The sequence below is a fragment of the Corvus moneduloides genome, chromosome 3 (genome assembly GCF_009650955.1).
Source record: "Corvus moneduloides isolate bCorMon1 chromosome 3, bCorMon1.pri, whole genome shotgun sequence".
Lineage (NCBI taxonomy): Eukaryota > Metazoa > Chordata > Aves > Passeriformes > Corvidae > Corvus > Corvus moneduloides.
The window spans coordinates 1,156,925-1,170,483 of record NC_045478.1 but is presented as its reverse complement, the minus strand read 5'-3'; the positions used below and the strand labels follow the sequence as shown (position 1 = coordinate 1,170,483).

Genomic DNA, 13,559 nt, shown 5'->3' with positions numbered 1-13,559 from the left:
GCACCTGCTGCCGTTCCCAGCTGCCCTCTCACGGCTCGGTTGCCATTCCCGGGAATGCGGGCGGCTCCTGGGGAACAGCTGGGTCCCCTCCCCCGGCCTGGGGACAGCTGGGATGGCCGGGCTCAGTCCTGGCGCTGGGAACAGTGGGATGCTGATCCTTACTGGGAGCACTGGGAACAGTGATCCTTACTGGGAACAGTGGGATTCTGATCCTTGCTGCGAGCACTGGGACAGTGATCCTTACTGGGAACAGTGGGATGCTGATCCTTACTGGGAGCACTGGGAACAGTGATCCTTACTGGGAACAGTGGGATGCTGATCCTTACTGGGAACAGTGGGATGCTGATCCTTACTGGGAGCACTGGGAACAGTGATCCTTACTGGGAACAGTGGGATGCTGATCCTTACTGGGAACAGCGGGATACTGATCCTTAGTGGGAGCACTGGGACAGTGATCCTTACTGGGAACATTGGGACAGTGATCTGTACTGGGAACAGCAGGACAGTGATCCGTACTGGGAGCACTGGGACAATGATCCTTACTGGGAACAGTGGGATGCTGATCCTTACTGGGAACAGGGGGACAGTGATCCTTAGTGGGAGCACTGGGACAATGATCCTTACTGGGAGCACTGGGACAGTAATCCGTACTGGGAGCACTGGGTCAATGATCCTTACTGGGAGCACTGGGACAGTAATCCGTACTGGGAGCAAGATGCTGATCCTTACTGGGAGCACTGGGATATGGGGAAGGGCTGGCATGAGGAGACTCCATCCATCCCCCGCCCCATTCCCTGAATCCCCTGTCCCGGTTCCCTGGATCCCCCTGTTCTGGTTCCCTGGTTCCCCTACCCCATTCCCTGATTCCCTGATTCCCCCATTCCCCTATTCCCTGATTCCCAGCACCCCCTGCCCCATTCCCTGATTCCCTGACTCCCTGATTCCCCGATTCCCTGACTCCCCGATTCCCCGACTCCCTGATTCCCTGACTCCCCAATTCCCCGACTCCCTGATTCCCTGACTCCCTGACTCCCTGATTCCCTGATTCCCTGGTTCCCCTGCCCCATTCCCTGATTCCCAGCACCCCCTACCCCATTCCCCGATTCCCCGATTCCCCGATTCCCCGATTCCCCGATTCCCCGATTCCTTGACTCCCTGACTCCCTGATTCCCTGACTCCCTGATTCCCTGACTCCCTGATTCCCCGACTCCCTGATTCCCCGATTCCCTGTTTCCCCTGCCCCATTCCCCGGTTCCCCGCATCCCCCGCCCCACTCCCTGCGCTCCCTCCTGGAGGGCTCATCCCCCTCCCACCCTTCCAGCCTCATTCCCAGTGATCCTTTCCTGCCTTCCCAACCCTCTGCCCGCTCCAGCCGCGTCCCATTTTCCCCCTCGCCGTTCCCGTTCCCGCAGCTGTCCCGCTAATCCCGGCCGTCCATCGCTCCGACAGCCGGGCTTCGCTCCCGGCCCGGGGCCAGCCCTGCACCTGCTCCGGGGCCGGATCCAGCCCCGCTCCTCCATCCCTAAAAAGGCCAGGATCGGCCGCGTTCCTTCGGGACGTGTCATCCTCCCTCCCTGGGGACACGATCCCTGCTCCCGGCCCGCCCGCAGCGGGATCCCGACCCCGCCGTCCCTCGGCTCCAGCGCTCCCGGGACACCTCTGGGAGCTGGGAAGGACTGGGGGGTGGTGGAGGGGGGCAGGAGGTGGAGAAGGAGCCGGGATTTCAGGGCTTATTCCCGGCGGATTTCCAGGCTGGAATGTGGCCCTGCTCTCCGACACAATTCCTCGCCAGCCGCGGGTCCCAGAGGGATTTGGGGGTCACCCCCTGCGCCGCTTTCCCGGGGTTTTCCCTCTCGCCGCTGGCTGGATCTGCCGTTCCCGACCTTCTCCCCCAAGCTCAGACGTGCCGGAGCTCAGGCAGCTCCTGCTAAAACCGGGGACGGGGGGGGCGGATCGGGGGATTGACGGACGCTTGGAGAGCTCATAAACTCCCTTCCCTCGGGAAAGAGGGCTAAAAATAGCTCCGGGAGGCTGGAGAGGGATGCAGAGGGATGGAGAGGCTGGAGGCGGCTGGAGAGGGCAGGAGCAGGCAGGGAAAGGCAGGGAAAGGCAGGAGGATGCTCAGGGAGGTTTTGGGAAGACACCCGTGGGCACTGCTGGAGGCTCCATCCCAAAATCCATCCCAAACAGCTGGAATGGCGAGATTTGGGATGATGGGAAGGGGATGGTGGAGGGCGGGATGAGGGCTGGGGATGTGACTCCGGATTGAGCACGAGGAGCAGGGAAGGGACTCAGGGAACAGGGAAAGGGCACAGGGAACAGGGAAAGGACACAGGGAACAGGGAGAGAAGGACACAGGGAACAGGGAAAGGACACAAGGAGCAGGGAAAGGACACACGGAGCAGGGAGAGATGGACACAGGGAGCAGGGAGAGATGGACACTGGGAGCAGGGAGAGATGGACACTGGGAGCAGGGAAAGGACACAGGGAACAGGGAAAGGACACAGGGAACAGGGAGAGAAGGACACAGGGAACAGGGAAAGGACACAAGGAGCAGGGAAAGGACACAAGGAGCAGGGAGAGATGGACACTGGGAGCAGGGAAAGGACAGAGGGAGCAGGGAAAGGACACAAGGAGCAGGGAGAGATGGACACTGGGAGCAGGGAGAGATGGACACTGGGAGCAGGGAAAGATGGACACAGGGAGCAGGGAAAGATGGACACAGGGAGCAGGGAGAGATGGACACAGGGAACAGGGAGAGAGGGACACAGGGAGCAGGGAGAGATGGACACAGGGAGCAGGGAGAGATGGACACAGGGAACAGGGAGAGAGGGACACGGAGCAGGGAGAGAGGGACACAGGGAGCAGGGAGAGATGGACACAGGGAGCAGGGAAAGGACACAGGGAGCAGGGAAAGGACACAGGGAGCAGGGAGAGATGGACACAGGGAGCAGGGAGAGATGGACACTGGGAGCAGGGAGAGAGGGACACGGAGCAGGGAGAGATGGACACAGGGAGCAGGGAAAGGACACAGGGAGCAGGGAGAGATGGACACTGGGAGCAGGGAAAGGACAGAGGGAGCAGGGAAAGGACACAAGGAGCAGGGAGAGATGGACACTGGGAGCAGGGAGAGATGGACACTGGGAGCAGGGAAAGATGGACACAGGGAGCAGGGAGAGATGGACACAGGGAATAGGGAGAGATGGACACAGGGAGCAGGGAAAGGACACAAGGAGCAGGGAGAGATGGACACAGGGAGCAGGGAGAGATGGACACAGGGAGCAGGGAGAGAGGGACACAGGGAGCAGGGAGAGAGGGACACAGGGAACAGGGAGAGATGGACACAGGGAGCAGGGAGAGATGGACACAGGGAACAGGGAGAGAGGGACACGGAGCAGGGAGAGATGGACACAGGGAGCAGGGAGAGAGGGACACAAGGAGCAGGGAGAGAGGGACACAGGGAACAGGGAGAGATGGACACAGGGAGCAGGGAGAGATGGACACAGGGAACAGGGAGAGAGGGACACGGAGCAGGGAGAGATGGACACAGGGAGCAGGGAGAGATGGACACAGGGAGCAGGGAAAGGACACAGGGAGCAGGGAAAGGACACAGGGAGCAGGGAGAGATGGACACAGGGAGCAGGGAGAGATGGACACAGGGAACAGGGAGAGAGGGACACAAGGAGCAGGGAGAGATGGACACAGGGAGCAGGGAGAGATGGACACTGGGAGCAGGGAAAGATGGACACAGGGAGCAGGGAGAGATGGACACAGGGAATAGGGAGAGATGGACACAGGGAGCAGGGAGAGATGGACACAGGGAACAGGGAAAGGACACAGGGAGCAAGGGAAGGGACACAGGGAGCAAGGGAAGGGACACAGGGAGTGAGAAGGACATGGGGAACAGGGAAGGGACATGAGGAGCATGGAGAGGGACAGAAGGGGCAGGAAGGGACACGAGGAACAGGGAAGGGACACGAGGGAGGAGCAGGGAGCACACGAGGAGCAGGCGATGCTCTCAGGGGATGCTCTCGGGTGGTTCTCAGGTGATGCTCTCAGGTGATGCTCAGGCGATGCTCCAATGATGCTCTCAGGTGATGCTCTCAGCTGATGCTCTCAGGTGTTTCTCAGCTGATGCTCTCAGGTGTTTCTCAGGTGATGCTCCAATGATGCTCTCAGCTGATGCTCCCAGGTGATGCTCTCAGGTGATGCTCTCAGGTGATGCTCTCAGGTGATGCTCAGGTGATGCTCTCCAGTGATGCTCTCTCTCAGGTGATGTTTTCTGGTGGTGGTCTCAGGTGATGCTCTCAGGTGATGCTCAGGGGATGCTCTCAGGTGATGATTTTAGGTGCTGCTCTTCAGGGATGTCCGGATGACGCTCTCAGGTGATGCTCAGGTGATGCTCTCCACTGATGTTCTTGGTGATGCTCTCAGGTGATGTCCCAGGTGATGTTTTTTGGTGATGCTCAGGTGTTGCTCCCCAGAGATGCTCTCAGGTGCCTCTCTCAGGTGTTGCTCTCTCTCCATCGATTCCCTCCCATCAATCCCCTCCCATCATTTCCTTCCCATCGATTCCCTCCCACTGATTCCCTCTCCATCAATTCCCTCCCTGTTGTTTCCCTCTCCATCGATTCCCTCTCCATGGATTCCTTCCCACTGATTCCCTCTCCATCGATTCCCTCTCCATCAATTCCCTCTCCATCGATTCCCTCTCCGTTGATTCCCTCTCTGCCGATTCCATCCCTCCCTGTCTCCCACAGAGACGATCCCATGGCAGCCCCTCCCTGGAGGAGATCCCGCGATCCCGGTTTTCCCCTCGCTCCAGCTCAATCCTTGTCCCCCCCAGGGTGGCAGCGAGGGGGACACAGGGTCGGGATTAGGGACAGGGGCCGGATGAGCTGCTCTCGGCATTCCCAAGGGTTTGGGGGACTGGTCTGGGATAGGCCTTGGAAAAGGGGCCCAGGGCCTGTCCCAGGAATGCTCCGAGTCCCAGGGAAGGGTTTGGAGTCTCCCGGGCAGCCTCTGCTCCTGTCTGCTCCCAGGTTTCCTGGGAAAGGGAAAGGAAAAGGGAGAGGGAAAAGAGGGAAGTGGAAAGGAAAGAGAAAAGGGGGAAGGGAAAAAGAGAAAGGGAAAAGAGGGAAAGGAGGAAAATGAAAAACAGAAAAAGGGAAAGTAAGAAAGAAAAGGAAAAGGGAATTGGAAAAGGGGAAAGGACACGGAAAAGGATGGAAAGGAAAAAGAAAGAAAGAAGAAAAGGAAGAAAAGGAAAAAGAGAAAGGGAAAGAAAAAAGATAAGGAAAGGGGAAGACAAAGGGAAAGGAGGAAAAGGAGAAGGAACAGAAAAGGAAAAGGAGAAAAAGGAGGAAAAGGAGGAAAAGAGAAAAATGAGAAAGAAGAAAGAGAAAGGGAAAGGAAGAAAGAGAAGGAAAGGGAAAGGGATTGGAAAGGGATTGGAAAGGGATGGAAAAGGAAAAGGAAGACAGGGACAGGAAAAGGGACAGGAAAAGAGGAACAGCGGGTTCCTGCCACCCCCATCCCAAGGCCTGAGCTGGCCCTGGCCAGGCCATCCCGGGATCCATCCGGGAGCGCCGATCCGCCTGCACGGAGCGGGATAAATCCCATCTGCAGCGTCGAGGGATTACGGGAGCGCAGCTGCTGCCGGGGCTGGATGCGGATGCAGCCCCTGGATGGCGGGAACTGGGGCACCGGGACGGGGCAGGGCGGGGGTGACAGAGCGCAAACGGAGCCCTTGGGCCCCGAGACCGCCAGAATTCCCGATCTCCCCATCTCCGCGGCTCTGGGATGGGAATTTTGGGGAGTGGGATCCCCAGTGCCCAAAGCCAGGGGTCCATCCAAACATCGTCACCGGCACAGGATTCCCAGGGAAGCTGTGGCTGTCCCCTGGATCCCTGGGAGTGTCCAAGGAAAAGCTGGATGGGGCTTGGAGCAGCCTGGGAGAGTGGAAGGTGTCGGGGTTGGAAGGAGGTGGGATTTGAGGTCCCTCCCTCCCCCCCAAACCATTCCAGGATTCCATGCTAAAGGAGACTCAGAATCCTTCCAGAGGGATCTTTGTGGAAGTCGGGGATGGGAAAAGGGAGGAAAAGGGAAGGGAGACACTTCCTGGAGCCCTGAGATTCCAAGTGAAGCCCCTCGTTCCTGAAACTCTTTCTTGGAGAGGAGTCAGGATGGGGATGGATCCAATGCCAGGCTGGGAGAGCTGGGAATGTTCAACTGGAGAAGGGAAAGATCCCGGGAATCCTTGGAGCCGCTTCCCGAGCCTAAAGGGGCTCCAGGAGAGCTGGGATTTGGGAAAGGGCTGGAGGGGCAGGAGGCAGGGAATGGCTTCCCAGTGGGAAAGGGGAGCTTGGGGTGGGATCTTGGGAAGGAATTCCCGGCTGGGCTGGAATTCCCAGAGAAGCTGTGGCTGCCCCTGGATCCCTGGCAGTGCCCAAGGCCAGGCTGGAGCACCCTGAGATCGTGGCAGGTGTCAGCATTGGATCGGGATGAGCTTTAATCTCCTCTCCCACCCAAACCATTCCGGGATTCCGCCACTCCCGCGCTTCCGAGCGCCCTTCCCCACTCGCGATTCCCGCCGGGAGCACGGATCCGATCCCTCTCTCCCTTCTCCCCAGGCTACGGGCACGCGGCGCCCAGCACGGACGGCGGGAAGGTGTTCTGCATGCTCTACGCGCTGCTGGGCATCCCCCTGACGCTCGTGATGTTCCAGAGCCTGGGCGAGCGCATCAACACCTGGGTGCGCTCGCTGCTGCGGCGCCTCAAGAAGCGCCTGGGCATGCGGCGGCCGGAGGTGTCCATGGCCAACATGGTGACCATCGGCTTCTTCTCCTGCGTCAGCACGCTCTGCATCGGCGCCGCCGCCTTCTCGCACTACGAGAACTGGAGCTTCTTCCAGGCCTACTACTACTGCTTCATCACGCTGACCACCATCGGCTTCGGCGACTACGTGGCGCTGCAGAAGGACCAGGCGCTGCAGACGCAGCCGCAGTACGTGGCCTTCAGCTTCGTCTACATCCTGGCGGGGCTCACGGTCATCGGCGCCTTCCTCAACCTGGTGGTGCTGCGCTTCATGACCATGAACGCCGAGGACGAGCGCCGGGACGCCGAGCAGCGGGCGCTGCTCAGCCGGGCCGCCCGGCCCGGCGCCGTCCCCGCCGTCCCCGAGGCCGCCGCGGTGGCCCCGGCCGAGAGCGGCTTCCGGAACGTCTACGCCGAGGTGCTGCACTTCCAGTCCATGTGCTCGTGCCTGTGGTACAAGAGCCGCGAGAAGCTGCAGTATTCCATCCCCATGATCATTCCCAGGGATTTGTCCAGCTCGGACACGGGCGTGGAGCGCAGCCACTCCTCGCCCGCCCGCTGTCCCGAGACTCCGGAGCACCGGTGCTTCTGCCATTCCCGGCGTTCCGCCATCAGCTCCGTGTCCACCGGGCTCCAGAGCCTGGCGGCCTTCCCGGGATTCGCCAAGCGCCGCAGCTCCGTGTAGCCCCTTCGCCCCCTGGCCCGGATCCCGAGGAAGCTGCTCTGGACTCCGGAATGACGCCGGAGCGGGCCCAGATCCCAGATCCCGGTTCGCTCCAGATTGGGATTTTAATTTAAACCTCTCGGATTTTTATTTCACAAAAAAAACCACTCCTTGAAAATGTGAAAGTTGGGAGAGCGGGGGAGCCTCGGAATCCAGCGGGATTGGGGGGGCACCTCCCAGTCCTGCCCTCTCCACGCTCTGGATCCTCGGGAATTCCCTGGGAAGTGCAGACGGACCCCACGGCCATGGAAATCAGGCTAAGAGGGGCTTAGCCGGAGCTTTTCCACATCAGCCGGCCGGAAAAGCAGCTGGGAGTCACGTAGGCTGCTCCAAACCCTGCTCTTCCCGGGATTTGGGGTCGTCTTAACCCTTTGTGGGAGGGCAGTGCTGGGAGTCCATGGGATTTAGCAGGAATCACCTGTGGGATTTAGCAGGAATCACCCATGGGACTTAGCGGGAATCACCCGCGGGATTTAGCGGGAATCGCCTGTGGGATTCAGCGGGAATCGCCCGCGGGATTTAGGGGGAATCGCCCGCGGGATTCAGCGGGAATCGCCCGTGGGATTTAGCGGGAATCACCCGCGGGATTCAGCGGGAATCACCCGTGGGATTTAGCGGGAATCACCCGTGGGATTTAGCGGGAATCGCCCGCGGGATTCAGCGGGAATCACCCGCGGGATTCAGCGGGAATCACCCGCGGGATTTAGGGGGAATCACCCGAGGGATCCAGTGGGAATCACCCGCGGGATTGAGCGGGAATCACCCGCGGGATTTAGGGGGAATCACCCGCGGGATTTAGCGGGAATCACCCATGGGATTTAGGGGGAATCACCCATGGGATTGAGCCGGAATCGCCCGTGGGATTTAGGGGGAATCACCCATGGGATTCAGCGGGAATCACCTGCGGGATTCAGCGGGAATCACCCGCGGGATTCAGCGGGAATCGCCCGTGGGATTTAGCGGGAATCGCCCGCGGGATTCAGCGGGAATCGCCCGCGGGATTTAGGGGGAATCGCCCGCGGGATTCAGCGGGAATCGCCCGTGGGATTTAGCGGGAATCACCCGTGGGATTCAGCGGGAATCACCCGTGGGATTCAGTGGGAATCACCCGCGGGATTCAGCGGGAATCGCCCACGGGATTCAGCGGGAATCACCCACGGGATTTAGCGGGAATCGCCCGCGGGATTCAGCGGGAATCGCCCGCGGGATTCAGCGGGAATCACCCGTGGGATTTAGCGGGAATCACCCGTGGGATTCAGCGGGAATCACCCGCGGGATTTAGCGGGAATCGCCCGCGGGATTCAGCGGGAATCGCCCGCGGGATTCAGCGGGAATCACCCGCGGGATTCAGCGGGAATCACCCGCGGGATTTAGGGGGAATCACCCGAGGGATCCAGTGGGAATCACCCATGGGATTCAGCGGGAATCACCCGCGGGATTTAGGGGGAATCACCCGCGGGATTTAGCGGGAATCACCCATGGGATTCAGCGGGAATCACCCATGGGATTTAGCGGGAATCACCCGCGGGATTCGGCGGGAATCACCCGTGGGATTTAGCGGGAATCACCCGCGGGATTCAGCGGAAATCGCCCGTGGGATTTAGGGGGAATCACCCACGGGATTCAGCGGGAATCGCCCATGGGATTTAGCGGGAATCACCCACGGGATTCAGCGGGAATCACCCACGGGATTTAGCGGGAATCACCCATGGGATTCAGCGGGAATCACCCGTGGGATTCAGCGGGAATCACCCACGGGATTTAGCGGGAATCACCCATGGGATTCAGCGGGAATCGCCCGCGGGATTCAGCGGGAATCGCCCGTGGGATTTAGCGGGAATCGCCCGTGGGATTTAGGGGGAATCACCCATGGGATTTAGGGGGAATCACCCATGGGATTTAGGGGGAATCACCCATGGGATTTAGCGGGAATCACCCGCGGGATTCAGCGGGAATCACCCGCGGGATTTAGCGGGAATCGCCCGCGGGATTCAGTGGGAATCTCCCGCGGGATTCAGCGGGAATCACCCATGGGATTTAGCGGGAATCACCCATGGGATTCAGCGGGAATCACCCGCGGGATTCAGCGGGAATCACCCATGGGATTTAGCGGGAATCACCCATGGGATTCAGCGGGAATCACCCACGGGATTCAGTGGGAATCTCCCGCGGGGGGCCGGTCGGTGCCATGGGATCTCCATGCCCAGCCCTGCCGAGGCTCTGCGGATGGAATTGTTCCCCTCGGGAAGGTGTCTGGGGACAATTTGGGATATTTTCCCCTGGGATCCCCATTTCCATCCTCCTCAAGAATCCAGGGATGGTATTACTTCCCTCCGAGAGGTATTTTGGGGAAAATCCAGGATAGATTCCCTTGGGATCTCCATCCTCACCAAGCCACCAGGGATGGAATTGTTCCCACTGGGAAGGTATTTTAGGGAAAATCTGGGATATTTTTCCTGGAGATCCCCATCTCCATCCCCACTGAGACTCTGGGAATGGAATTTTTGCCTCGGGGAGGAATTTTGGGGACAATTTTCCCCTGGGATTCCCATTTCCATCCTCACCAATTCTCCAGGGATGGATCTGTTCCCCTCAGGGAGGTATTTTTGGGAAATTATCCCTTGGGATCTCCATCTCCATTCTCACCAGGACTCCAGGATGGAATTCTTACGCCTGGGGAGGTATTTTAGGGACAATTTGGGATATCATTCCCTGGGATCCCCATCTCCATCCTCACCGAGGCTCCGGGGATGGAACTGTTCCCCCTGGAGAGGTATTTGGGGGAAATTCGGGATATTACAGCACTTTTCCGTCCTTCCCTCCACAGCCCTTCCCGCCCCCACCCTCACCCCTGGGATGGTCCCAGAATTCCCGGGATACCCCGGGGGTCACCTCTGTCACCCCCACCCCCACAGGGAAGCAAAACTTCCCTCCTCTCCCATTCCCACCCTTCCAGGATGGGATTTTCCCCTCCCAGCACCCAAAGTCCCCTGGAGGGGACACAACAGGGAAGGGACTTTGGGGATGTTTTGTCGCCTTTCCAGAGAGGAAAATCCACGGATTTCTGATCCTTGAGCTGTCCGTGTGTGAGATTCCAGAGGATATTTATTGTAAACGGCGCTATCCGTGGAATTCCAGGAATATCCGTCGGCGAGGAGGCTCGGGAGGGACAATTCCTGATGATTCCAGGGAGGAATTTCTGCATCTTCCTCATCCAGGGGCGCCCAATTCCCACCGGGAAGGGTTCCCTGGTTCTCATGCCAAAGCCGATCTGTCCCGCGGGATTCAATTCCTTGGAGAGAGAAATAAAGGATTGTTGGAAAATCGGGAGTGCCTGGGATCTTCCCGAGGGAGAGGGAGAGGGAGGAGGGGCTGGGAGAGGAGGGTCCCGATCCTCGGGGACTTGGGATTCTTCCCTCGGGATCTGCCAGAGGAGGGTCCTGATCCTTTGGGATCTCGGCATCACCTCCAGTCTTTACTTTGGGATATGGGAAAGGAGGATCCCGATCCTCTGGGACCTCGGATTCTTCCCTCGGGATCTGGGAGAGGAGGGTCCTGATCCTTTGAGATCTCGGCATCGCCTCCAATCTTTACTTTGGGATATGGGAAAGGAGGATCCCGATCCTCTGGGACCTCGGATTCTTCCCTTGGGATCTGGGAGGGGAAGAGGGGCTGGGAGAGGAGGATCCCGATCCCCCGGGTCCTTGGTACCACCTCGGGTTCTTCCCTCGGGAACTGGGAGAGGAGAACCCCAATCCTCTGGGACTTGGGCTCCTTCCCTCGGGATCTGGGAAAGGCGGATCCCGCTCCTGTGGGACCTTGGCACCACCTCGGCTCCTTCCCGCGGGATCTGGGAAAGGAGGATCCTGATCCCTGGGACCTCAGCTCCTTCCCTCGGGATCTGGGAAAGGAGGATCCTGATCCCTGGGACCTCGGCTCCTTCCCTTGGGATCTGGGAAAGGCAGATTCTGATCCCTGGGACCTCGGTTCCTTTCCTTGGGATCTGAGAAAGGAGGATCCCGCTCCTGTGGGAATTTGGCACCACCTCGGCTCCTTCCCGTGGGATCTGTGGGGAGTGAAGGGCTGGGAGAGGAGGATCCCGATCCCCAGCACCACCTTGGAATCTTCCCTCGGGGTCTGGAGAGGGAACGAGGGTTGGGAAAGGAGGATCCCGCTGCCCTGGGATCCCCCCACGCTGCTGCTCCATCGACTCCGCTCGGCAAATTCGGGAAACACCGGATTCTCTTTGGGATAAGGCTCTATCCCACTCCTGACCTTTCCCAGGATGAGGGAGACGAGGTGATTTGGCTTGGAGCTCATCCAGGGATTCCACATCCTTTGGGAAAAGGGATTCCCGGACCAAGGCCAGGCTGGACGGGGCCTGCAGCAACCTGGGATAGTGGGAAGTGTCGGGGTGGGAATGGGATGGGATTTAAGGTCCTTCCAGCCCTTGTCCCAAATCCCTCTCCAGCTCTTCTGGAGCCCCATTAGGCTCGGGAAGGGGCTCCAAGGATTCCCTGGATTCTTCCCTTCTCCAGCTGGACATTCCCAGCTCCTTCCTTCCATCCATCCATCCATGGCTCCATCCTTGCATCCATCCTTTAATCCCGCCCTATTTTCCATGTCCAAATTCCCAACGGAGAAAACAACGGAGCCGGGATTTTCCCATGGAAAACAGCACAAAGCTCAGCTGCCTCCAGCATTTGGGAACACAGCGCATTCCCGAGGATCCAGAGGGATCCAGAGGGATCCAGAGGGGCTTCTCTGGCAGGTCCAGGGACGGGGCAGGAGCCTCCGGGCAGATCCCGAGGGATTCGGGAATCTTGAGCCAATTTTTCCCCTCTTAAAGCGTTTAAATCTTCCCCGTCAGCCGTATCCCAAATATTTACAATCCATCGGAGCGACTTAAAATTCCTGCCGTGGGGGAAGCTCATCCCAGGGCTCATCCCGACTCCTGTGAACCGCCGGGAGTGGGAGGAAAGGTCGTTATCCCGGTGGGAAAGGGGGCGGAAACAGGGGGAAAACAGGGGAGACTGAGGCATGAATGGGGGAAAAATGAGAGGAAAACTGGGGCTGCCTTGGGATCCGAAGGAATTTTTGGTAATTAAGGGTTTCATCTTTAAAAATTCCCTGTTAATTCTTTATGTTTTCCCTTCCCAGGGGAGATGATGTTGGGAAGGGGAATCCGTGGTTTTCTTATCCTGGTTTTCCGCATCCCATCCCAAACGTGGCCCCGATGCCTCTGGATGCTGAGGGAAGCGGGAAGTTTGGGATAACCGGGATGGGCACAGGGACGTTCCCAGGTTCCGGCCATGGATCCTCCTGATCCCGAGGCTGTGGATGTGCCCTTATCCCATCTCCGGGATCCCGGGGGGCCCCGGATTCCCGGTGTTTCCATGGATGCAGGGACAGGAGGTGGCCCCATCCCGCTGCCTTCCCCTTCTCCCTTTGGATCCAAGAGGTCCCCACGGGGGACCGGGATAAACTCGGGATTTCGGGAATGGGGTCACCGGGGGTCCAGAGGCAGATCCAGGTGCTCGGTGTCCCGATCCCGAGGGACTGGGGGAGCTGGGATGAGCCGGAGCTTGGAGAATTCCACACTCCTAGTCCAGGGAAGGGTTAATCCCATCTCGATCCCGGCCTTGGAGTGGGAATTTCCAGCCCCAGCCCTGGGAAGGGTTAATCCCATCCCGATCCCGGCCTTGGAATGGGAATTTCACACCCCCAGCCCTGGGAAGGGTTAATCCCATCCCGATCCCGGCCTTGGAATGGGAATTTCACACTCCCAGCCCTGGGAAGGGTTAATCCCATCCCGATCCCACCCTTGGAGTGGGAATTTCACACTCCCAGCCCTGGGAAGGGTTAATCCCATCCCGATCCCGGCCTTGGAGTGGGAATTTCACACTCCCCCCTCCCCCCGCGTCCTCCGGCGGTCACGGCCGCTGGAAAGTGGCTGGAAAAAGGGGCTGGAAAATGGGGTTGGAAAAGGGGATGGAAAAGGGCTGGGAAAGGGGCTGGG

At 59.3% G+C, this 13,559-nt stretch overlaps 2 protein-coding genes across 2 annotated transcripts in view; one reads left to right on the top strand and one right to left on the bottom strand.

The window, feature by feature from the left end:
* Window positions 1–10,866, top strand: part of KCNK3 (potassium two pore domain channel subfamily K member 3) — a 26,695-nt gene extending 15,829 nt beyond the window's left edge. Inside the window, exon 2 of the mRNA XM_032103339.1 lies at window positions 6,633–10,866. Within this exon, the coding sequence (XP_031959230.1) occupies window positions 6,633–7,501 (869 nt within the window). The 3' untranslated portion in view covers window positions 7,502–10,866. The remainder of the gene's footprint in view (window positions 1–6,632) is intronic.
* Window positions 8,428–13,559, bottom strand: LOC116442196. Its single transcript, XM_032104911.1, has 3 exons — window positions 11,255–13,559; window positions 10,577–10,832; window positions 8,428–8,441 (listed from the first exon to the last, which is right to left on the bottom strand). The coding sequence occupies exons 1-3, from the start codon at window positions 12,161–12,163 to the stop codon at window positions 8,428–8,430; spliced, it is 1,179 nt and encodes a 392-aa protein (XP_031960802.1). The 5' UTR covers window positions 12,164–13,559.